The 23211-nt window shown below is 49.2% G+C and overlaps 1 protein-coding gene across 1 annotated transcript in view; it reads left to right on the top strand.

The window, feature by feature from the left end:
* The window catches only part of MAP6 (microtubule associated protein 6), an 80324-nt gene extending 58944 nt beyond the window's left edge, over positions 1-21380 (top strand). The window contains exons 3-4 of the mRNA XM_069553560.1: positions 2408-2607; positions 19960-21380. Coding sequence (XP_069409661.1) covers positions 2408-2607; positions 19960-21235 — 1476 coding nt within the window. The 3' untranslated portion in view covers positions 21236-21380. The remainder of the gene's footprint in view (positions 1-2407; positions 2608-19959) is intronic.
* Positions 21381-23211: the final 1831 nt, after the last annotated feature.

Here is a 23211-nt window from a genome sequence, read left to right as displayed (position 1 = left end):
GATTCTCAAGGCCAGAATACTGAAGTGGGTAGCTGTTCCCTTCTCCAGGGGATCTTCCCAACCCAGGGATCAAACCCAGGTCTCCCACATTACAGGCGGATTCTTTACCAGCTGAGCCACAAGGGAAGCCCAACCTTTGCTAAATCAAAAGGAAATTTCTAAAGGAACATTACCTAAAACAGGGATTCCCAGGTGGGTCAGTGGTAAATTCAGGAGACTGCCAATTCAGGAGATTCAAGAGACAAGGGTTTGATGCCTGGGCTGAGAAGATCCCCTGGAATAGGAAATGGCAACGCACTCCAGTATCCTTGCCTGGAGAGTCCCATGGACAGAGGAGCCTGCTGGGCTACAGTTCATGGGGTCGTAAAGAGTAGGACACAACTGAGCGGCTGAGCACACATTACCTAAAATGAAAACAGCTTAAAAACTGTTAGATTTCCAGAGAACTAGCTTCTGATTTTGAGAAACTCAGAAAGAAATGGTAGAAAATCTCACCTGGGCCCTAAACCCCCTTGTCTTAAAATAACTGTGCTTTTGCCCCTGAAGGGCTAGCCCAGACATGGGGGCATCCTCACCTGACTTCTTTCCCACCCAGCCCCTGCCTCATCCTCTGCTCCAATCACTGGACACTTTCTCACCTCCCGAGTCCCTGAAAATCACCTGCTCTTTCTTGTCCTTTCCCTCCATCCAGCAGCAATCCTTAGTCTGTCAGAACACACCTGTCACATCAGCTGCAAGAAGTGTTACAAGTAATCTGTTACTATGATGAACCGTTTGTGAATGATTTTCGTTTCTAAGTAAGATACAGTGGATTCAGGTGTTTTCCTATGAAGACAATTGTTGTTGTTGTTGTTCAGTGACTAAGTCATGTCTGAGTCTTTGTGACCCCATGGTCTATAGCACACCAAGTTTTCCTGTCCATCACCATCTCCCAGAGTTTTGCTCAATCTCATGTCCACTGAGTCAGTGATGCCATCCAACAATGCTTTGCCTTATTTGTATCCCTATGTGCAATCATGAGAGGGGAAAAGCCTGTTGGATTCTGCTGTTGAGGCCGGAATCACACATGCCATAACTTATTATATGATATCAAGCCACATGGAATCATGAAAATATCAGCTCTCCTTTCTATAATAGCAGAAAAAGTCTGAGAACCTATGTAGCCTTTGCTCTGCTTTGACCTAAAGTCTTGCAGTCCAGCGGAGTTTCCTCTTTGGTCCAGGACCACTGGTTTACAGGTAAGGGAATTACCCAACCCAGTTTGCCTGGACTATTCCAGTTATAACATTAATGGTTCCATATTCCATGAAAGCCCTCAGGCCTAGGCAAGCCAGGATGATCTTATTTATAGGTTGACAGTGACTGAGAGCCCCTGAACCTCATTGAGTGGATGACCCAGCTGGTGAGGCCCCGCATCATCTCTGTCCCCCTTCTACAGATGAAGTGGGACTGAGATGTAGGGTTGGCTCTGGACAAAAGATTTGAGTGGAGGAAGGAGGGAAGATTGGGGAAAGGAAATCCAGAGATGGATGGGAGGAGGGTAACATATTGGGGGACCATATCCAGTGGCCCAGAATTGCCACTGAGAAAGAGAAGACACAGCCATCTTCTAGGAATTGGAGGGAAGAACTAGCAGAGAAAGCTTGGGGAGAGTGAAGTGGGCTTGAACGGCAGCTCTGGAGAAGACCATCTGGGGAGCCAGCCAGGGAGAAGGAGGGGACGCTGAAGCCCTCACTGGGCAAGACTGCCCGCCCAAGCCTCTCAGTGAGGACGTCCTTTCCCCGGAGCTCAGAAACAGGGAAGATTGGCTGCTGCTGTGAATAAAAGACCAGAATCCTGATGTCTTCCATCAACAAAGGTTGATTTCTTATTACCATGTGTCCACCGTGGGTGGGCTGCAGCTCTCCACAACCACACCCCTTCAGGCTGAAACTCAGGGTGAGGAGCAGCCTCTCAGCGGCAGAGGAAAGGAGTAGGTTGGGCAGCGTGGGCTGACTCTTGGCCTTTTGTCTGGAGGGGGAGTCCTCACCTCTGCTCACATTTCATTGACTAAAGCCACTCCTGTGCCTGCCTGAGTTGAGCAGGATAGTGAGGTACAATCTTCCCACAGGGAGGGGCAGCAGCCCAGAAATACAGTCCAGTGCCTTGGGGGGGAATGGGGGCCAGAGCTGGGATCAGAAGCCAGAGTGGCTAGAAAGTGGGCAGCTAGAATGGGGGACCAGGGGCTCCAAGTGAGAGACGCCAGGTGACCAGGCATCAGCAAAGGGGCTTTACATGCCATGCTTCTCAGAGTCCTGTGCTTTCATTAAGGTTATCTTTTCACTAATCACATCTTCTCTCTAAATTCTCCCTCCAAATCCCGCCCCTTCTGTGTTTCTGTTTGCGGTCTGTCTGTCTCTCCGTGCAGGTGGAGAAACCTAGTCTCCAGAGTTCCAAACCAAAAAAGACCTCAGTGAGCCATAAGCCCCCGAGGAAGGCCAAAGACAAGCAGGGGGCGTCGGGCCGGGCATCCAAGAAGAAGAGCACGGAGGGTGCGCGCCCCGCCCCGCCCACCGCCGACAAGGAGCAGAGCGCTGAGATGAACAATAAGCTGGCTGAGGCTAAAGAGTAATGCACTGCACTTCTCTTTCTCCTTCTCTTCCCTTTTTTTTTTTTTCTTTCACTAATCAACAAAAAAGGCCACAAAATTGATTAGAGGCTTCCCGTCTGCATGGGTCCTGAGTGTTCTAGGAGCTCTTTGGTTTCTCTGAGCAGGGGGATCCTATTTCAGAGACCAGGCGACCTGCCTCCTGTCCAGATCTAGACAGGGCCACGCCACGGGGCCCCTGGACCCGTCAGCGGCTGACTTGCAGGGCAGTGCCTCCCTCCGGGCAGGGGCAGGCACGCCTGGTGAGGCAGGCGGAGGACACCGGAGGAACTGCCCTTATACTTCGACATGAATGTGGGGCATCCTCCTCCTGTTCCTCCCCAGCATCTGCGCCGGTGATCAATTTTGAACTTAGGTAAAATGTGTTCTTCTCCAAAATTCGCAGTTATCTTGTGCTATAGAAGCCTGACCTGGGCTTCAGCAATTGACAAGATTTGCGGAAATATTAAAAAAAAAAAAAGAATTTTTTTGGCCTTAATCTCAATAAAATGGGTTGTGTTTGTTAAGTAATTTTTTCATAGACTCTTTTGCTTGAAACAGATGACTATGTTTAGTTTCCTACCAGTGGGCTTTAAACTCTATGCTGAGTAAGAGATGTGCCAATGATGACCAAAACGACGCCAGGGCAAAATAGTTAGGTGTCATAGGTACCCTCCAGACATCATAGGAAGGTGACAGAAATGAGACTGTTTTCCTGTTAACCCCCAACCTATCCAGTGCTGCTGATTTTGCAAAGTGACTGGTTAAAGGGACTGGAGGAAGGAAGTTCAAGGTGTAATAATAGTGTATTTAGAATGTGGCTTCTTTCTTCTGAGAAACACACAGCAGGAAGCAGACATAGCGGCTACTGTGTCAGTGGTTACTGTCCCTGCCTGGACTGTTCTTGCCCTGTTTCTTGGAGAGGACGGAACGTGCTGAACTTCAGGTTCTGGGAGATTTCTGTGACTTAGCCTAAGACAAGGAGTGTTCCCTGCTCGGTAATTAGCAAGCTTTTTTTTGTTTGTTTTAACCTCATTCCTGAAGAAAAGCAGCTCTCCCTGTATTGTGTGTCTTGCGTCTGTGTGGCCAAAGCAGCCAGGGGTGGCAGTGCCACCCCAGCTGTGCTTGAGTTGTGTTGTGGGCATTAGTCAGGGAGTTGTGGAAAGGCCATATACCTACCGGAACAATTACATTTGCAAACCCCACGGCGTGTCCGTTCCTTGGTACCCTTTATTTCTCATGTATGCAGGGTGCTTCCTGTCGCCAGCATTCGGAAGCTGCTGGGGCCTCTTCAGGAGTACTTTTGTTTTGTCCTGAAAGCGATGAAGAGTGAAGTCCTCACAGTTCCCTACCTCAGAAGTCCCTTTAGGTCCTTCAGGTTGGGGGAAATAGAGCCTCCACAAGCTCTCTCATATTCTGACTGTTCAAGCAGCAAAATCCCCATTTGCACCATTTTATTTGTCCCCTTCGGGCTTATTAATATGTCTCTTGTAAATTAACTGAGCCTTCACTATGCAGGCCCTATTTCCTAAGAGGACAGGACCTGCAGAAACAAAGCCCTGGGCCAGGCAGGCCTTTCTGCCGTCTTCCGAAAGGCAGCTCCAGAGAAGGAACTGTGAGGATGAAGAACTGAGGAAGGTAGACCATGTGAGTGAGTGTCAGTGTTTGTGAATCACGGATTTGGATGCCTCGATGGAAGGGGCTAGAGTAGATCTGAGTACTGATTCAGGTGTTTGCTAGCTGGTCTAAACAATGTCAGAGAGCTCCATCAACAGGACCTTAACTTTGTCCAGGAAATTTGCTAACGTACGTTTGTTCTCTTGAGATATCTGGTATTCATCAAACATGTTGTTGTTAGCCACAGTTTGAATTTCTCCATAGAATCTGGTTTTCTTTGCAGATCAAGTAAACCAAACTTTACATCACACAAGGGACCATTCCCTCAACATTCGATTGTTCTAGGCCTGTGTGCCTGACCAGGAGCCGGCCATGATGGGCAGCGTGTATAAATCTGGCTCCACCACAGCACCACCAGGGTGCATAGGGCTTATCCCCGTGTCTGATCCAAGTTTGTGTTGTCCAAACTGTAGTGCCTCCTGCCCCCTTGCAGCCCCAGGCACCGAGCTTCCTCCCTGCCCGACCTGAGGCTTTCCGGGACCTGTAGGGTGTCTCTTCGCGACGTCTTCAGTCTGCCCATCTCTTTAGCCTCCCGCTGAGAAAATCCGTTGGTACTTCACTTTGACTCTTGAATGTGTCACTTCACTGGCAAGAAACCTTTGATTTCTGCTGTTTACAAATAAAACTCAGTCGGTCTTGTTCTGTACCCCAAACATGCTGACTGAAACTGATTTCAGCCTCACAAGCAGTGTTTCTGTCTCGCCTTTCTGAAGGCGGCCAAGCTTCAAATGCCTGTTCGGCCCATTTTTGTACACTTCCCTGTGGTTCCCTGAACCCCCCTGACGAAAGAGCGAGGACTGGAGCCTCCCCCCCATCTGCTTCACTCGCCCGCAAACCCGAACCCCTGCAGCTGTGCGTCGGGTCCTTAACGCTGTCCCTTTTCCGCCGGTGCTCCCATGATGCCTTTGCTCTCAAGGCAGACCGGAAGCATCTAATTACGATTTTGTGGCCTGGGTTTTGTTGCGTACCACAGATTGTCTATGTATGTGTAGCGCACACCTTTCTTTGGTGCTATTTCATTCCTGCTGTTAGTAAGAAAATGACAAAAATATTCATGTATAGCCAATTGATTGTGCCGTGCTTGTGGTCTGTGCTTGCTAAGAAACAAACAAACAAACAGTTTTTCCAATTATAAATAAATGCTAAAGACGAACACCACTTTCTTGATCTTATTTCCTTGGTAAGGCCCAGCTGAGTAGGTGAAGGAACCACCTTTTGCCATTTGAGCTGCTCTCCCCGAGAGGAGCTGTGCCCTGCAGTTTCTCTGGGGGTCCTCCATAACACAGCTTGACTCTTTTAGATACTTGCCTCTCAGATACTAATTGCAAGCAGTCAGAGCTAAGTGTTGGGAAAGGCGACGATGGACCAGGAGACCCAGTGGCCAACAAGGTAGTGTAATGATTTGATACCCTGTTGCTGGGGGTGAGCGGCCAGCACTGCCTTTCCAGGCTGGGAGGCTGGCCCCTGACCCCCACCCTCTTCCTATCAACCTGCAGGACTCTGTTCTGGTTTTTCTCCTCCCAAGGGATGGCAGAGATGCCTTCCCATGCTCATTTAATCTCGTCATTGTGGAGGCTCCACCCCCTGGGGGCTAGCTCACTGTGTGGATTATGGGATGACGGTCTTGGCGTGTACCTAACGTGGGAGTGTGGAAACTGCCATAAGAGAACCCAAACAAGGCAACAACAGACCGGGTAGTGGGGAGCTCAGATGGAGGTCAGGATTCTTCCCACCAGGAATGGAGAATCAGAAAGCTTCATGATGAGTGGGGGGAAGCTTGGAGAGTGGGTGGGATGTGGGTGTGTGGGGCATGCAGGGGCTGGCCTACAGGCAGGAGAGCAGAAGCATGGGCACCCCAGAACCAGGGCCAAAGGGTGCCCACCTTGATATCCTTCTGCTGAAACGGGAGATGAAAGATTCTGTACTTCGGGATCCCACTTCCTTTTTCCAGTGCACGTTGATTGAATACCTATCAGCGGTGGGCATTGTGCCCTGAGCAGAGAACCAGGATGGCTGAGACCCCCACCTCCAATCACAGTGAGACATGAAGAAGGAATCTGTTCTAGCAGATTCCGTGTGTCAGTGGATGGACAGGTGGTGACCAAGTGAACAGAGCCAGGGCTGGCCAGAAGCAGAGGTGTGGGGGCCCCACACCAGGCGAGCTCAGTCCTGGGGAGTGCTTCGTTCGGGGAGGGTCAGGGCAGTGTTGCATCCTGATGCCATGGCGGGGGCTGGGGTCACTAACCAGGGTCTCCATCCACACCCCCAGCTAGTACCCCACCTGTGCATGCTCCTACCATTACGCTGCTCAGCCTCACCCTCACCCTCACCCAGCACCAGCCACAAGTCCTCCGTTGCCCTAGGCTCGGAGCTCTAGGTTGGAACTCATTCTGTTGCTGGTTCTCAAAATCTGGACTTTGGGGAGGAGCTGTGGTCAAAATAATCAAGGGTCACATATATGAAAAAATAAAAAAGCATTATATATTTGTTTTCCAGATGAACAGAAAACATTCCACCCACCTGCCTGCTTTTGTATGAGGCAGAAATGCAAAATACTGTTTAATAATAAAACACATAAAAGTATACTATTTAACTCTCTTTTGATCAGTTAAGAAAATTTTTTATCAAAACTAGTGCTTGAGAGAGGTGAAAAGGCAGAAGAGGCAGAAACAGAAGCAGAGAGAGAAGACAACACGCTGAGATTAACCCAGGAGAAGGCGAGATCTCTCGAAATCAGAGAATGGGCAAGGATGGGCAGTGGAGGAGCAGGAAGGTGGGCACCACTCAGTGGTCAGGCTCACCCAGAGCCTTGGCCTCACTTCCACTGTGCTCTCTGATGCTTCCCAAGCCCAGGAGGCAAATCCTCACCCATTACTATCACCACCTCTCTGAAACAGCAAAGTTAAAACCAGCCTCTGATTTTGAAATAGGTTCCCAATGCTATTAATACATTAGTTGTAAGTGTAGTTTAATCCTTCCTTAGAGTTTGTGTGTTCTTAGTGAAGTTCTTCCCTCCTTGTTTGTCCACTGTGGTTTAAAAATGCACAGCCTGCTTCCTGGAGACCCACAGGGACTGTCCAGTCTTCTTTAACAAAGGCTGTGAACCCCCTCTGTCTGTCACGGTGCTTTCAAGGCTCTCTCCCTGCTAAAATGCCTTAGGGCAGTTTACATTTTCAAGACCTCAGATATAGAAAGTTTCCTTCTGGAGATGGGCCATGGACTATCTACAGTTAAGGGGAGACCCCACCGCAGTCCCAGCTGAGAACAGCAAGGCAGGAACAGCGGTGGGCTTGTTGGTGGTGAGAGCCGAGCTGAGACAGGAGAGGCAGCAGTTCCCTCCTTGGCCTCCCCTCACGCAGAACCAGGCACGTGATCCAAAGCTCTCCATCCCACTGCCATTAATGCATCAATCCTCATGACACTAAATCGGCCTAGAGTAGCTCTAATAGCAGAATTGCCTTCATCACTTATTTGCTTCTTCAGCATGTGGATACAGGTTAACAGTGGCAGTGTCCTTAGGCCTTTACCACATTCATGGATGGAAGTCGGTGCCAGGCAGGCAAGTCTGTGACGTACACTAAACTCCCTGAGCTTTGGTGTCCTCCTCTGAAAATGGGGACACTAATACCCACCTCAGGTGAGAGGAGTGAGGATGAAATGACTTGATGGCTCTAGGGAACCCGTAGTGAGCACTACGTAGAGCTCTTTTCAGGCCCCTCCGCCGTCCCTGTACAGTACTGGAGAGGTCTGTGTTCTTCATCTTTTCGTCTTTCTGATAATTAATCTCTGACAATATATGAAGTGGATTGAGGCAAACACTGATTAAGAAGAACGCTTTTGTAGAACTCCAGCTACTGAATTACTTTGAGTCCACAAACCTAAACAGTAGCATTCTAAGAATTTATATTTACTGATTGCTTACAAAGCATTCCCTTCTGTGTGATCCCACTGACCCTTCGTGATGTAGTGAGGCAGGCATTTCCACCAGGTAACAGACAGGACCAGGCAGCTCAGAGGGAAGGGTGTCTGCCTGCGCCGCAGCCTGGACTGCTTCTCCCCTCCCAAGGTGGGGCGGGCAGCCTGAAGGGAGACAGGGTTCAGATAAGGTGGATTCCTAACTAAGTTATGTCCTCCCTCCCTCGAGGGGCCCCATCTGTTCCGGCATCTGCAGGCTCACCTAGGATCCCCTTTAAATCTTGGGAACTAGATACAAATGAGGGGAAGTAAGAGTTGGGTGAGGTCTTCACACACAACTGGCTCAAACATCCTGAATGAACTGACCAATTGTCTTCTGCTAAATATATAGGTATTCTCCTTGGGGTGCTAGAATAACTGACCGGGTGACTAAAATGCATGGTTACTGAATACAGAATGTTCCGACAGTTTTCATTCGTAAAAAATACACTTGGTACCGGAGATACCAAGATAAAACTGGTGTCCAAACCTGACATTGGAGGGCTCTGCTCAGAGACCATCACCTCATGCTTTTTATTTCAGTGGAACTGAGCTTAACTCTGTGTCCGTTGTCCTCATGTAAGTGGCCCTCAGTCGCTGGTTGATTTGGTATTGTCTATATCTATCTCAATCCAAACATCTTATCTGGGGCCAAGGGAGCTTCAGATACTGAGATACACAAACTGCTGTCACTGGTACTGGTTTAAGCTGCCAGAGGGATCTATAGGACATGCAATTCTGACCATGTCACATCCTGCTTTAAACCATCTGCGGGCTCCTCTCGGCCTGCAGAAGCTTGTGTCTGCTCAGCGCACCATGCTGCTTCTCACCTCCATGCTTTACCCACGCCGCCCCACCTGCCCAGACTGCCCTTCTCCTGCTTCTCCACCCGGCTAACTCATCCTTCAAGACTCCGCTCAGGGGACAGCTCCGGGAAGCCTTTCCCGCACCTCCCAGGCTGGGTAAGACGCTCCCTGTGTGTTCTTCATCATGGAACTTAGCACGTGTGCTGTGTCTGCTCATATCTGTGTACGTGTCCCCCACAAGAGTGTGCTCCCGCGGGGCAAGGACTCAATCCTCCTGCTCATCTTTGTAGTCCTGGCTTCCGGCCCATTGTCTCCTGCAGATAATGTCTTCCAAAATGCTTGTTGAATGAAGGGTGAGTGAATGAATGAACGATGATATTCACCGTCTGCCTCCATACCCACCGCCATGCCTCCACAAGGCTTTATTCTGCCTCGTAACTGGCTCTGCTCACATGACAGGGGTGGTTTTGAGAAAGGTCATGGCACCAGGAGAGCACAGAGGTGCCAACGGCTGGTTTTAAAAAGGCCAGACTCCAGGTCAGCCCCCCTGTACTTTATGTGGATGCTTTTCCTAAACAGTCCTGGCTTTATAAACTTAGATTTGGGGTTAGAGGGTAATCTTAAGAGGCTGGCTGAGCCCAACCCTTGCCCAGTGCAGAGCTCCTAATTCTGAGATGGCAGGGGCATCCCTTGAGGGGCATGTAAAGGGCTGGGAATTAGAGCCGACAGTGCTCAGTTGCTTCAGTCATGTCCAACTCTTCGCGACCCCATGGACTACTGCCTGTCAGGCTCCTCTGTCCATGGAATACTGGGGTGGGTTGCTATTTCCTTCTCCAAACACCAACAGTCCTGGTTCTAAATCCAAGCTCTATTAGTTACTAGCTGTGTGACCTTGGTTGAGTTTGTTACTTTCTGTGAGCCTCAAAGAGGATAACAAGCATACAGGTATCCATCACCACCCAGATCTATGTGACTCCCAAGATTCAGAAAGTAGGAATTTGGCCAGCAAGGGATATAGTGTGATCCCAATCTGTTTGGTTCCAGTGTGGTATAGCTGGTGGTAACAGAAAATCGTGTTTGTGATTCAGAGGACTATTATGAGAGGGCCTCATGGGGTTGCATGCGAAGGCCTCTGTGAACTTTCAGAAGGCCTCTGAAACACCCTTGTCATAGTTGATTTTTGGGGTAGCTTGCTGACCACCACTTTCCATTACCACCTTTCACCCCACCAGAGTGGTGGTAGCTGGGGCGACACACGGCAAATCCACTCTTTCTGCCACGCAACCGCTCAAGGTGAAGCCCTTCCAGCACTGGCTGTTGCTGCCCTCTGCCCTCCCCAACTGTTCCCCAGCCCTCCTCCCTGAGCACCCGATCAATCAATCTCCTGGCGCAAACTCTATTTCTGCAATTACATGGTCATTTTCACTGATTCACTCTGGACACACCAAACCAATTTTTGATCAATGGCTCAAGAGCCCATCCTTTGCTTTAGATGGGATGGGGAGAAAGATAAAGATGGATTTGCAAGTCCCCAGCTAGACAAGAACTGAGCCATTACATCTGGCTGCCTTAGTCTAGCACTTCACATTTTTAAAAGGGTCTTTAGCAGGATTATCAGATTCATGATAGCTCATTAAGGCAGTCAACTATGCTCTTGACTTAGCCTTCCTGGTGTTAAGACAACCAAAGAAGCTTTTAAAGTATCTACTATACAACTGGGAATTTCTTTAGTTCTTAGCAGGTTATATCTAGAAAAGGTATTTAACAGTAAAAAGGAAAAAGTGGGGACTGCCCTGGAGGTCCAGTAATTAAGACTCCAAAATTCCACTGCAGGGGTCATGGGTTTGATCCCTGGTCAGGGAACTAAGATCCCAGATGCCACACACAGAGTGGCTAAGTTAAAAAAAGAAAGAGAAAAAGAAGGAAAGGAAGGAAGGAGGGAAGGAAAGAAGGGAGGAAGAAAGAAAGGAAATAAAAAAAGAAACAGGGATACATCTGTCTACAGGGGACTTGGTTAGTGTTAGTTGGTGTTATTCACTCAGCCGTGTCCAACTCTTTGTGACCCCATGGTCTGTAGCCTGCCAGGCTCCTCTGTCCATGGGATTCTCCAGGCAAGAAGACTGGAGTAGATTGCCATTTCCTTCTCCAGGGGATCTTCCTAACCCAGGGATCGAACCCAGGTCTCCTGCATTGCAGGTGGATTCTTTACCATGTGAGCCACCAGGGAAGCCATCAGGAGATCTGGGAGTGGTGGAGAAAAATCCAAACTAAGAAACTGCTCCAGCTGTCTAGTGCCACTTTGTAAAAGGCAGAGGTGGCACAACCTAGGGGAAGAGAAGGAGCATGTGTTTGACCTTTACACACTTGTTCCCATTGAATCCTCACAATAGGGCTAGAGAGTCTGCTGTAGACACCATCCCCATTCATAGATTTTTTTTAAAAAAAATGAGACTCAGTGATTAGATAACAAAGTCACACAACTTGTACATGGTGAGCCAGGATTTGGAGCCAGGTTTGGGTGACTGAAACCCATTCCTTGTCCAGCACTTGGGACCATCTCTAGGATTCCTACTGTAAAGAATTCCTGCAAGAGCAGTCTCCTCCTCATCCTGTCCTTTCCTTGCTCCAAAGACTTCAGTGCTCAAATCATCTTTGGAAAATGAGTCAGATGAGGGTCACAGATGCTGAGTTTGCTTAGACAGTTACTACCCACTACCTACCCCTCCACCCCCTCAGCTCCCGCCCAGAATTAAGCCTTGTGGTGGCAGCCTTTTTTCTAGCCATGGTCCTAGTTGCTCTTCCTGTGCTGATAAGCCACAAATAGATGGACTCTGTGTAGCCCCAGGCTGATCGACTGACTGGCAGCCATACAGGTAGGGCTTACAGGTGTGGGTGCAGATGGGCATTCTTAGACCAGGATGTACAAGCTTTCTGAGACTATCTTCTTTGCCAGGGTCTGCTGAACACCAGGAGGTAAATTAAGGAAGTCTTTGTGCAGCAGATGCAGGAAGGGCCGAGGCAAAGGGGAGCTGGATGTTGGAGTCCCAGAGGGGCAACTCTCAGGAGATGCAGTTGGGAGCTCGGAGCTGGGGACCTGTAGAATTCAGTGGCTGTAGCCTTCTGGACCATGCAGAACCAATCAGAGTTATGTCAAGCCAGACCTAGTTCAGACATCTGCAGACAGATTTGGGATCTCTGGGGTTGAAGTCCCATCCCTAAGGGATATTGTTGCAGAAAGGAAAGAGCTTGACTGCAAGTCTGTCATCCTCAGTTAAGGTCTTGGCATTAACAGGCTCACTATGTGACTTTCTGGAGCCCTGCTTCTGCCTTTGGGAAACGGGGACACAAGTGAACCCCATCTGCCTGGGTGACGGGCTGCTGTGAGAATACAATATGCCACCTTGAATATGAAGTCCTCTTAGAAAACCATGAAAGGAGGTTGCCGTTTGGGAGGACAAAAAAGGTGCTAAGCAGTTAAAAATAGGGAAGCCTGTGTGTATCATGTAAATACAGTTGTTAGAATTTTATCTTGTGTGAGTTTGTTTTTTAAGCTTCCCATCTGGGGTGGTGTCCTCTTGTCGTGCTAGCCCGATGCTATGGCACTCTAGCTCTCTGTCAGCAGTTTGTCACTTAGGAGGCATTTATTAAATGTTGTGGAAGGATTGTTTAGTCACTCAGTCGTGTCCGATTCTTTGCAACCCTATGGACTGTAGCCCGCCAGGCTCCTCTGTCCATGGAATTCTCCAGGCAAGAATACTGGAGTGGATTGTCATTCCCTTCTCCAGGGGATCTTCCCAGCCCAAGGACCAAACCTGGGTCTTCTGCACTGCAGGTGGATTCTTTACCACTGAGCTGTCAGGGAAGCCCTATGGAAGGATGGAGGGAGTAAAAAGGAGGGGAGGGCGGGGGATGGGGAAGGAGGGAAAGAGAGAGGAAAGAGAAGGAAGCAGATGTGGTCTCTGCCCTAAAGAGCCCCCTTCTGGAGAGGTAGCTTCAAAACTGTTGACAGCTGACCTGATGGGGGCTGCTGTGTCCAGGCGAAGGCGTGGGAACAGGGCAGGGACGTGGGGACACAGGAGAAGGGGTATTTGACCCCTGATAGTAGAGGGTCCGGGTGATTTCACTAGGGAAGTGACCCTGAAACTGAACCATTAGTTGCTGAGGAGGGTGGTGCTGTGCCTGAGAGATGGCAGCAAGGGGCTGTATCCAGGGAGGTACAGGTGCTGGGGCAAAGGAGGGGTGTGCTGTCTGGAGACCTAACAGGGACATCCCTTTCAGTTCTGGGGTCACACTTTCCATAGAAGGGAGCCAACCAAGATGTGTAGTGAGGAGAACAGTGAGGGCTCCGGGCCGCGGTGGGGCACATGTTGCCCGGAGAAGTCAGGGATATGGACACGATTGCTCTCCTTTCAACTACCCTCACATATCAGTCAACAGGGCATTCTCTGGAAGGATTACCCCAGAGCACAGGATCCCGAGCAGGGAAGGGATGGGAGGGAGTGGAGCTGACAGAAATCCAGGCTTCTGCTCAGGGTCCTGGCTACAGGGCGTGGGCTGCCTCATGCAGGGGTGTGCCCGACCCCCCAGACCTGAGCAGCTCAGGCAGCAGCTGGGGCCTGCTGCTGGGGAGACAGCGGCCCAAGTTCAGGAGACCCCATGACCCTCCAATCTGCCCTTCCAGCCCAGGCGCCTTCAGATCGGTTCTGCAGAGTTGGGCTTTCTGGGACCAGGGAGTGAGGACTTGCCCAGCACAGTGATGTCTTTGCACTGAAGGAACTTAGGCCTCTCTGGTTGGAGAGACACGGGCAGATGAGGGCTTGGGGCCAAGGCTGGTGGTCCTGGTGTGCTGGGAGCTTTACAGGGTTTTTGGTGTGGTCCCCACGGGGGGCTCCCGCCTCCCTCATGCCCGCCTGTGCCCCCCAGCACACGGCCTAACCCAGAGCACAGGCACGGCAAACTTGGTCCAATGAATGGATAAAAGAGAAAAAACATCAAATATTGATAGAATAAAGAGAAACAGCTCTACACCAGCTACCCAGTACTCCCACAGAAATCTGCCAGGTACTAGGAGCCAGACACTAGATACTCTTGATGCACGAGCTGGCGGGGAGAGGAAGGTCATTACCAAACACCATGATAATTGCAAAATAGAGGCCTTGGAGCCTCATGGGAGACAGGGGCGGGGCAAGAGCTCTTGTTTTGAGAAAGCCTTGTCTCCCGCAATTCTTTATAAGAATAACAAGCCTTTCAAAGGCAGTTTCCTTGACACTCTCCCTCGGGTAGCTGCATCCCTTATAATGTGTTGGGAGATCTGTCTGTGCCTGGGAAACGTGCGTGTCTGAACAGGGCCCTTGGAGGCAGACAGAAGGAGACAAAGCTGTGAAATCGCCTGGCCCACTGCCCCCCTCCTCCTCCTGCAGGGCCCGTGAGGCACAGACAGCCTGGCCCCTCTCAGTCTCTCCTGCCCAGCCTTGCTTCAAGTGAGTTTGCTCCATCCCTTCCACCCACCCAGTGAATTTTGAGAGGCCTCTGTTGAGTCCTGGACCTGCTATTTCTTAGTTGTGTGGCTATGGGGAGTTGCTTACCTACTCTGGGTCTGGTTCCCTGTCTGTAGAATAAGACATTGGATCAGATCACCAAGCTCCTTTTGGAACTAATGTTTATGAAATATCTCCTGTATTCCAGGGGTCATGCAATGAGTGTTCCCATAAATGAAGGGAGAATTCTCCCATTTTATAGATTAATAAACTGAAGCTGGCAGCCTGGATGTCCATGCTGACATCCGCGGCTAGGGTGGACTTGAGTCAGCCTTTGAACCCAGCTCTTCTGGCCTCAAGTCCCGACAGTGTACTTTCTCCTCCAGCAGGCTGCTCTTTACTGAACAAGAAATAATCTAGGTTTAAAATACCCAGTACCTAGACTGACTATGAGTTTCCTTCTTTCTCAAAGCTTTTCCAAGCTGAGGAAGCAGGGGTTTCAAGGACAGGGTCCACAGGCCCCTGATTTCTGAACAAGGCCCTACACAAGGAGCACGGCCTCAACTGGGGCCCGCTGTGGTGGTGCATCAGCAGTCAATCTGGGAAGTAAAATAGTCACAGGTGAATTATGAGATTAGAATTGTGTGCAATGGCAAGAATCAGTGGGAGGGAAGAAAGCTTTTTCTCCAGATAGTCTCAGGCAGGGCTTAATAATCCTACTTCCAGACTCTAATAAAGCTTGGCTTCAAGGTCAGTGTGTGTATACCCACGAGGCATTGCCTGTCACCATGGAAACAGGAAAACAGGCAGAAAATTAAGTTTTTAAGACTTTGGTTTTCTCATATAACCTAGGAATATTACATTTTGCAAATAAGACAGAGTCTGGCACAGAAAAGCCTCTCATTTATTCGTTGATTGGACAAGTCAGAGATTTCCCTGAGTCAGGTACTGTTTTAGGTACAATGATTTACAAAATGGACATGGTCCTGCCCTGTGAACACTTCAGTCTAGAAGGGGGAAACATTAATGGAAAAGAATGCAAGTAATTATCTGTGATAAAGGATAGGAAAGAAAATGTCAGGGACCAAGAGAGCCTGTACAGTTGCCTGGTCACATCTGCTTCCCTGGAGGATGAGTCGGATTAGCAAGGAAGAGGGAGCAAGAGAATGTCCCAGAAGGAGACAGTAACATGTGCAAAGTTGTGAATGAAAGGAGCAGGGCATGCTGAGAGGCTAGGCCACAGATGGCTGGAAGGCAATGGAAGCAGACTGGTCAGCGAGGGAGGGCGGTGGAACAGGGTAAAACTTCTTTATTCTCAGTGCAAGGAGAAGCCTTGAAGATGTCTCGCCAGGAGGAAAGACTTCCTTTGAGGGTTTTTGTTTTTTTTTTTTTTGGCTGCACCGGGTCTTAGCTGCAGCATGTGGGACCTTTAGTTGCAGCATGTGGGATCTTTAGTTGCAGCATGTAGGATCTAGTTCCCTGACCAGAGATTGAACCCTGCACCCTGCATTGACAGTGCAGAGTCTTAGCCACTGGGCCACCAGGGAAGTCCCAAGGATTTGCTCTTTTTTTTTTTTATTTCTGTATGAAGACTATGTTGGAGGAGAGACCAGAGATACCGGTTAGTGGGCTGTGACAGTGGTCCACAGAGACAACGGCACAGCTTGAGGGGAAGGTAGGGGGGTAAAGAAATGTGAGTATTTAGGAAGTACATGTTAGGAGCCAGAAAAGACGGTTCCTCATGGAATGAGTGAAGGCTTTGAGGGAGCAGACGGTATTTAGGATGACTCGGAATTTCTGGCTGGGGCCATGGGATAGATGATGAACCAGGTTTCAGCAACAGTAATTGGTGATTCTGTTTGACCTCTTTTGTTCCAGGTACTGTGCGGGGCACTGGGGCTGCAGGCCAGGTGGATGGTCCCTGCCTTCAGGGAGCACACAGCCAAATGGGGCAGGGGGGAAACTTGACATGCAATCAGGGTATCTATGAATGCAGGGAAAGACTGTGAAATGGTGATCCAGGAAGACCTTGTGAGGAGGTGGATCCGAGCTGAGCCATCAGGGACAGACAGGGGAAAGTGGGTGAAAGAGGGCAATGCAGGCAGCAGAAACAAAGAAACAAACATTGAAAGTATGTCAAGCAGCAAGGGTGGCCAGAGGACAGTGCAGGAGGGTGAGGCTGCAAGGCTGTCCACCACCTTCCTGCCTTCCTCCAGGGCTGCCAGAGGCTCCAGTGAGCTAAAATAATGCACCTGTGAGCATCTGGTAAACTCTTACACGGTTACTGTGGTTATGGACTTACTTACGTGAGGCACCAAAGTGAAAGTGAAAGTCACTCAGTCATGTCCAACTATATGTGACCCCATGGACTGTAGCCTGCCAGGCTCCTCTGTCCATGGAATTCTCCAGGCCAGAATACTGGAGTGGGTAGCTGTTCCCTTCTCCAGAGGATCTTCCCAACCCAGGGATCAAACCCAGGTCTCCTGCATCGCAGGTGGGTTCTTTACCGTCTGAGCCACCAGAGAAGCCCATAAGGCACCAAAGCTCTCTTCAAATGTCACCAATTATGATTTCAGATCCAAACAGGATCATTTGATCCTCTGTCTAATGCTCTCTGGCATTTGTATTGTCATCCAGTTTACAGATGAGGAAACTGAGGTCTGTTGTGGTCGAGTAATTGCCCAAGATCTGGCAGGGAATAAGCAGCACAGAAGCCAAGAAAAAGCCAGCAGGTCATTCTAGTTTCTGAGAGAGTATACAGGCTGGGAGGTGGGAGGAGCCTGTCCTGTGTGCTGTCTTGAGAAGATGTGCAGCTGGCTCAAGGCACCAGACACAGACTCAGTTGTGCAGCCTGGACCAGGCCCCTAGGCAGCTGGCCTGTGGGCTGAACATGGCCCTTCACCACTCACCAACCACACACTGGCTTCCACCCTGGGTGTGCGGCTGTCTCATTCACACAGAGGGCACTGTGAGTGGCGGGGCATTTTACAGATGGGGAAACTGGCAGGCCACCACGGAACCAAGTGATGGCCAGTCAATGTCAATGAGAGTTTTATGTTGCACTCGAGGGTGGTTTTGTTCGCAGGAAGACCAACCAAGACTGCTTTGGTTTTAAAAAGAAATGTTTAATTTATAAAAGTAACAAACTTAAAAATCTAGTAAAATGGAACAAACCCTTTTAAGGAGCATTTTATAACTTAATTCAATTCCCCTAACTTTTTAAAATTATTAGTAATTTTTTTAAAAACTAAGCTTAAAAATATGTTTACTATCAATTTGTAATAAAAGTTCATCATTATTTATAACATTTATAAAATTGTCTTATATCTTTCAACTTAAAACTACAACTCTAAATTAATTATTCTATTACACATTTTATACTGAATCACAAAACTAGTCTATAATATTCCAAATATATATTATAATAATGTATATTATTATTATTTAGATATAATATGCAAATTATTTCAAACAGTGTCAATACTTTCAAACTAAATCTACACAGATATTTTTCCTAAATTTAATATCCCCAAAGGTAATATTATTTAATTTATCATTTCTAATCTAATTCTAAATCTTTCCATGATTAAAGACACTTACTAAGGAAACAAGTTTACTAACCAAATCAATATAGAGGTGTACATCAGAGCAATTTTGGGGTTAGCTCACAGCTGGCTGAGAATGTTCATTAAGCAGAAAAATGAGGCAAGTCATGGGAGCCAGTGACACAGACATCCAGGGAAAGGTACTTTGCACTCCATGCTGTGGGTCTGGCCCTCTTTAAAATCTCCATGCCAGCAGAGGACACTGGCCCCATATCCTGCCAGTGGGATAGGTTTTGCAACCCAAGCCCCAAGATCAAGTTAAGCCATAGTCACCTCTTTTGTCCCATGTCTCAGCTTTATCACCCCATTTGGGATGACTCCATCCAGGTAGTTCACTTCCAGATAGGATTATCTAATCAATTTCCTGCTGGATTCTACTCTGAATTAGGTTTTTATTTTTCCTCTCTGGCCAACCAACAAGTATTACAGGTATTTTAATGCCATTCTTAGATTTTGCATGCTTCTCGTAGCCTTGCTCCCTCCATAAACACTAAGGTCCTACTAACGGTAGCCAGCTGTGTCCATGTGACCAGGGCAGTTGTGCTCTGTGTCATTCTGAACTAGGGAGCCACCCTGGCCCCTCTCTTCCACTGTGATGCTCAGAGACATCCAGAGGGACCGGATGGACAAGCTGCCTGTGGCACTCTGTGTTTAGAAATGTCAGTTCCTAGGAGGTTCAAGATGCTAAATATGGTAAGAAGCTTCTGGACTCGGATGACATGTCAGAATAAAAATAGTCCAAATATATGTAACTTTACATCTAAGTAGACAGAAAAATAATAGCAATATTACATAGAACACGGTACAAGGTGCTGTATGTATATAATTTCTAATCATCATAAATTTCTGAGTAAATATCATTTTACCCAATGAAATAGATGACACACTTGAGGCCCAGAGAGACAATACCAGAATGAGCTAAGAAAGTGTACAACTAGAAGTCTTACAAGACCCACTTTAAATGACAGGAACTGTTCCAATGCTGAAGTGGGTTCAAGTATAAAGACTTGATTGGCCCAGGGAGAGTAAAGAGGGCCAGAGTGGGGACAAAGCGAGGGGAGCAAGGCCTCTTCACTGTCTGAATGGGGAGTCCCAGCCAGTCACCACCAAATATGCTGCAGGTGACAATGGGGTGCATGGTCTATACGAGAATTTAAAGCTATAATAAAACTGATTAAAAGCAGGTCTGCTTTTCACTGTCACTCCAGGCAGCTGTTCTAAACAATGTGATAAAATACTTTTCACCCTTTTAGGGGAGGTGGGGAAGAGAGATCTTCCCACTGCCCTCTTTCTCTCATGTGTGCCTTGGGAGCCCTTGCCCCTCCCCACTGAGCACTTAACAAGGGGGTCAGGGAAAGGGAGGAGTCTGGGAAGCCCTGAGAACAGAAGCACTCTAGCCTGTAGGGTCACCTGAGTGGAGAGCAAAGATGGGCCCCCAGGATGGACCCCACCTATTCTGGAGAAAGGAAGAGAGGCCTGGGGGGAGTGTGGGGTGGACAGGCTGCTAGGATGCCCACTGGACGACTCTGAGTCCCAGTACAGTACTGCCACTGTCACCTGGGGGCCGCCCTCCATGCCACCTGCAGGTTATAATCAATTGGCAAACACACTGAATGACCAGTTCCCAAGCCTGCCCTTCACCCTACCCCATATTCTGTACTAAGGGTCTGGAGATCAGATCCTCCTCCTGACTCCCCAGCAAGAGCTGCCCTGCCCAGGCTCCACTGGGCAAGACTTAACAGGCAATCTGTGCTCTGCCCTGTCCCTGGTCTTAGTGCTGGCCCTCACAGTGACAACCTCTCTCTCCTCTGCAGGAGCCAGGTCAAACCCACCAGGGATTCGCCTAAGAATCAAGGTCCTGTAGCCACAGAGCCAGACAAGGATCAAGGTCCAGTGGGCCCGGGGCCTCTGAAAGATCAAGGTCCTGGGATCCAAGAGCCTTCAAAGGGTCAAGGCCCTGCAGTCCCAGAGCTTCTGAAGGATCAAGCTCCTGTGGGCCCAGGGCCTCTGAAGGATCTAGGTCCCATAGTCCCTGCATCAATTAAGGATCAAGATCACATGGTCCCTGAGCCTTTAAAGAAAGAAGGTTCTGTGATCCCAGCACCAGTCAAGGACCAAGATTCCTTGGCCCCCATGCCTGTAAAGAATCAAAGTCCTATGGTTCCAGCAAGAGTTGAAGATGAAGGTTCCATGGTACCAGAGCTTCTGAAGGATCAAGGCCCCACGGCCTCTGCACCTGTCAAGGACCAAGGTCCCATGGTCCCAGCACCTGTCAAGTACCAAGGCCCTGTGGCCCCTGAGCCTGTGGATCAAGGTCCTGTGGTCCCAGCACCTGTCAAGGACCAAGGCCCCACGGTCCCTGAGCCTGTGGATCAAGGTCCTGTGGTCCCAGCACCTGTCAAGGACCAAGGCCCCACGGTCCCTGAGCCTGTGGATCAAGGCCCCCTGGTCCCAGCACCTGTCAAGGACCAAGGCCCCACGGTCCCTGAGCCTGTGGATCAAGGCCCCATGGTCCCAGCACCTGTCAAGGACCAAGGCCCCACGGTCCCTGAGCCTATGGATCAAGGCCCCCTGGTCCCAGCACCTGTCAAAGACCAAGGCCCCATGGTCCCAGCACCTGTCAAAGACCAAGGCCCCACGGTCCTATCACCTGTCAAGGACAAAGGTCCTATGGTCCCAGAGCAACTGAAGGATCCAAGTGCCATGGTCATAGAACCTGTGAAGAAGGAAGGTTCTGTGCTCTCTGAGTCTGTAGAGAAACAAGGGTTAGTTGTCCCACAGCCGGTCAAAGATCAAGGGAGAGGGGTCTCAGAACTTCTGAAGGATCATGATTTTGTGATTGCAGCGCCTGTCAAGGATCAAGGCCCTGTGGTCCTGGAGCCTATCAAGAGTCAAGTTCCTATAATCCCGGTGCCTCTGAAAGATCAAGATCCTCAGGTGCCACCACCAGCAAAGGACCAAGGTCCTGTGGTTCCTAAGCCTCTGAAGACTCAAGGTCTCAAGAGCCCTCAGCTGCCCACGGTCTCACCACCACCTCCAGTCATGATTCCAACTGTTCCCCATGCAGAATATGTCGATGGTTCCCCTTGACAGTCACCCCTTGACATACCAAAGAAGTAGCTGGAGGTGAAAGTGCTCCCTCCCAGGGGCAGCGAAGACACTTATTTAATCTGCATGAAACATGTATTGTATAGTCTTGCTGGAATCTAATAAAACTGGTCCCTCTGGCCCACCAGTGTCTCTCTGGATTCGAGTGTGTGTGTGTGTGTGTGTGTGTGTGTGTGTGTGTGTGTGTGTGTACCGTGCATACAGGAGTGTGGGCATGCAGGGCTCTGCATTTATTCCTTCAGGCCATCTGAGAAATCCCCAGCTCCTGTGAGTTGTCAGCATGAGATGGGAGTGGGTGGGAGATGCTAGGATCCTAACGACCAGACCCCATTGTGAGGGTGCAGGCAGGACATACTTGTCTTTCCCCTTCACTGTCACACTCCGACCACATTTCACTTGTGACACCACAGGTAGGGGGTAGAACTTCTGCACATCAGGCAGTTATCTACCACTAGCTGGGGATTCTATATTTAACTCAGTTCTGACACTATCTACCTAGAGACAGCATTAGCTCCCACAGGTTAAGAGCTTCATCCTACAAGACTGCCTCCTTGTCTCCCCAACTTCAGATGCCAATTGCAAGTCCCGGGCTATCCCTTGTACTTCTAACTGACTTGCTTTAATCAGGGTTCCCACAACTCCCTGCTTGGGTTCACTAATTTGCTAGAATGGCTCACAGAACTCAGGGTAACATTTATGTTTCCTGATTTATCCTAAAAGGATAAGTAACACACCAAGGTGGAGAAAAGAATAGAGTAATGTATAGAGGAAGGGACACGCAGCCTCCATGCCTTGGCCAGGCACACCACCCTCCCAGTACCTCCAGCAACCTGGAAGATCTTCGAACCTCAAACTTTGGGGATTTTTATGACAACTTTATCATGTTGGCATAATCGAACATTAATTCGTCTCCAGCCCCTCTCCCCTTCCCAGCAGATGGAAGGCGGGGCCGAAAATTCCAAGCTTCTAATTGTGACTTTGTGTTTCTGGTGACCAGCTTCCATCCCAAAGCTATCCAGGAGACCACCAAGAGTCTCCTCATTAAAACAAAAGACATTCCTGGACATACCTGGTGGTCCAGTAGTTAGGAATCTGCCTGACAAAACAGGGGATGTAGGTTCAATCCCTGGTTTGGGAAAATTCCACATGCTGGGGGCAACTAAGCCTGTACACCACACCTTCTGAGCCCATGCTCTAGAGCCCACGCTCCGCAACAAGAAAAGCCACTGCAATGAGAAACCCACACACCACAACCAGAGAACAGCCCTCACTTGCCACAACTGGAGAAAGCCCGTGCACAACAATGAGGACCCAGTGCCGCCAATAAGTTTTTTAAATTTTAAATAAAACAAAAGACACGCCTATCACCGAGGAAATTCCAAGAGTTTTAAGAGCTCTGTGCTAGAAACCTGGGGCAAAGACCAACACCTATATTTTCTATTATTTCACAGGTCAAGTTCCATGAAAGCCTAGGTACCAAACAGATATCAAACCGCAGCAGGCTGCGCCCTAGATTATTCAGAGCAGAAGCCTACCGAGGAAAATGGGAGCAGGGGCCCAACTGGCCCAGGTTAATTCTGGATGGCAACTGTTTGCCAAGGGTCCTGAAGATCATCCAGAGGTCATGCTTCTTGAGAAAACTGGGCCTCCGATCAGAAGAGTCCCAGGACACTCATGAAGCAGAACCTAGCGTCTGCTAGTCCTCACTCAGTATCCAGGACAGCTCAGCCAGGACTTCTCAAACAGTGCCTGAAATCCCCCACTCATTCACGCATGTAGTTTGACTTGTCCTTAGCACCCACTTTGTGCCTCGCTCCATGCCGGGCATGAGGTCACAGAGGTAAAGAAGTCCCACTTCAGACAATAAAAGCTGGTGTCAGATAAAGCCCTAAGCCAACTAAAGCCCCGACTTTGAGAGGAGAGTGAAGAAAAAATGTCTAGCCGGGGCAGTAAGGAAA

This window comes from Ovis canadensis, chromosome 15, assembly GCF_042477335.2.
Source record: "Ovis canadensis isolate MfBH-ARS-UI-01 breed Bighorn chromosome 15, ARS-UI_OviCan_v2, whole genome shotgun sequence".
Classification (NCBI taxonomy): Eukaryota; Metazoa; Chordata; class Mammalia; order Artiodactyla; family Bovidae; genus Ovis; species Ovis canadensis.
The sequence above is the reverse complement of the archived record's forward strand: the minus strand, read 5'-3'. Positions and strand labels throughout refer to the sequence as shown.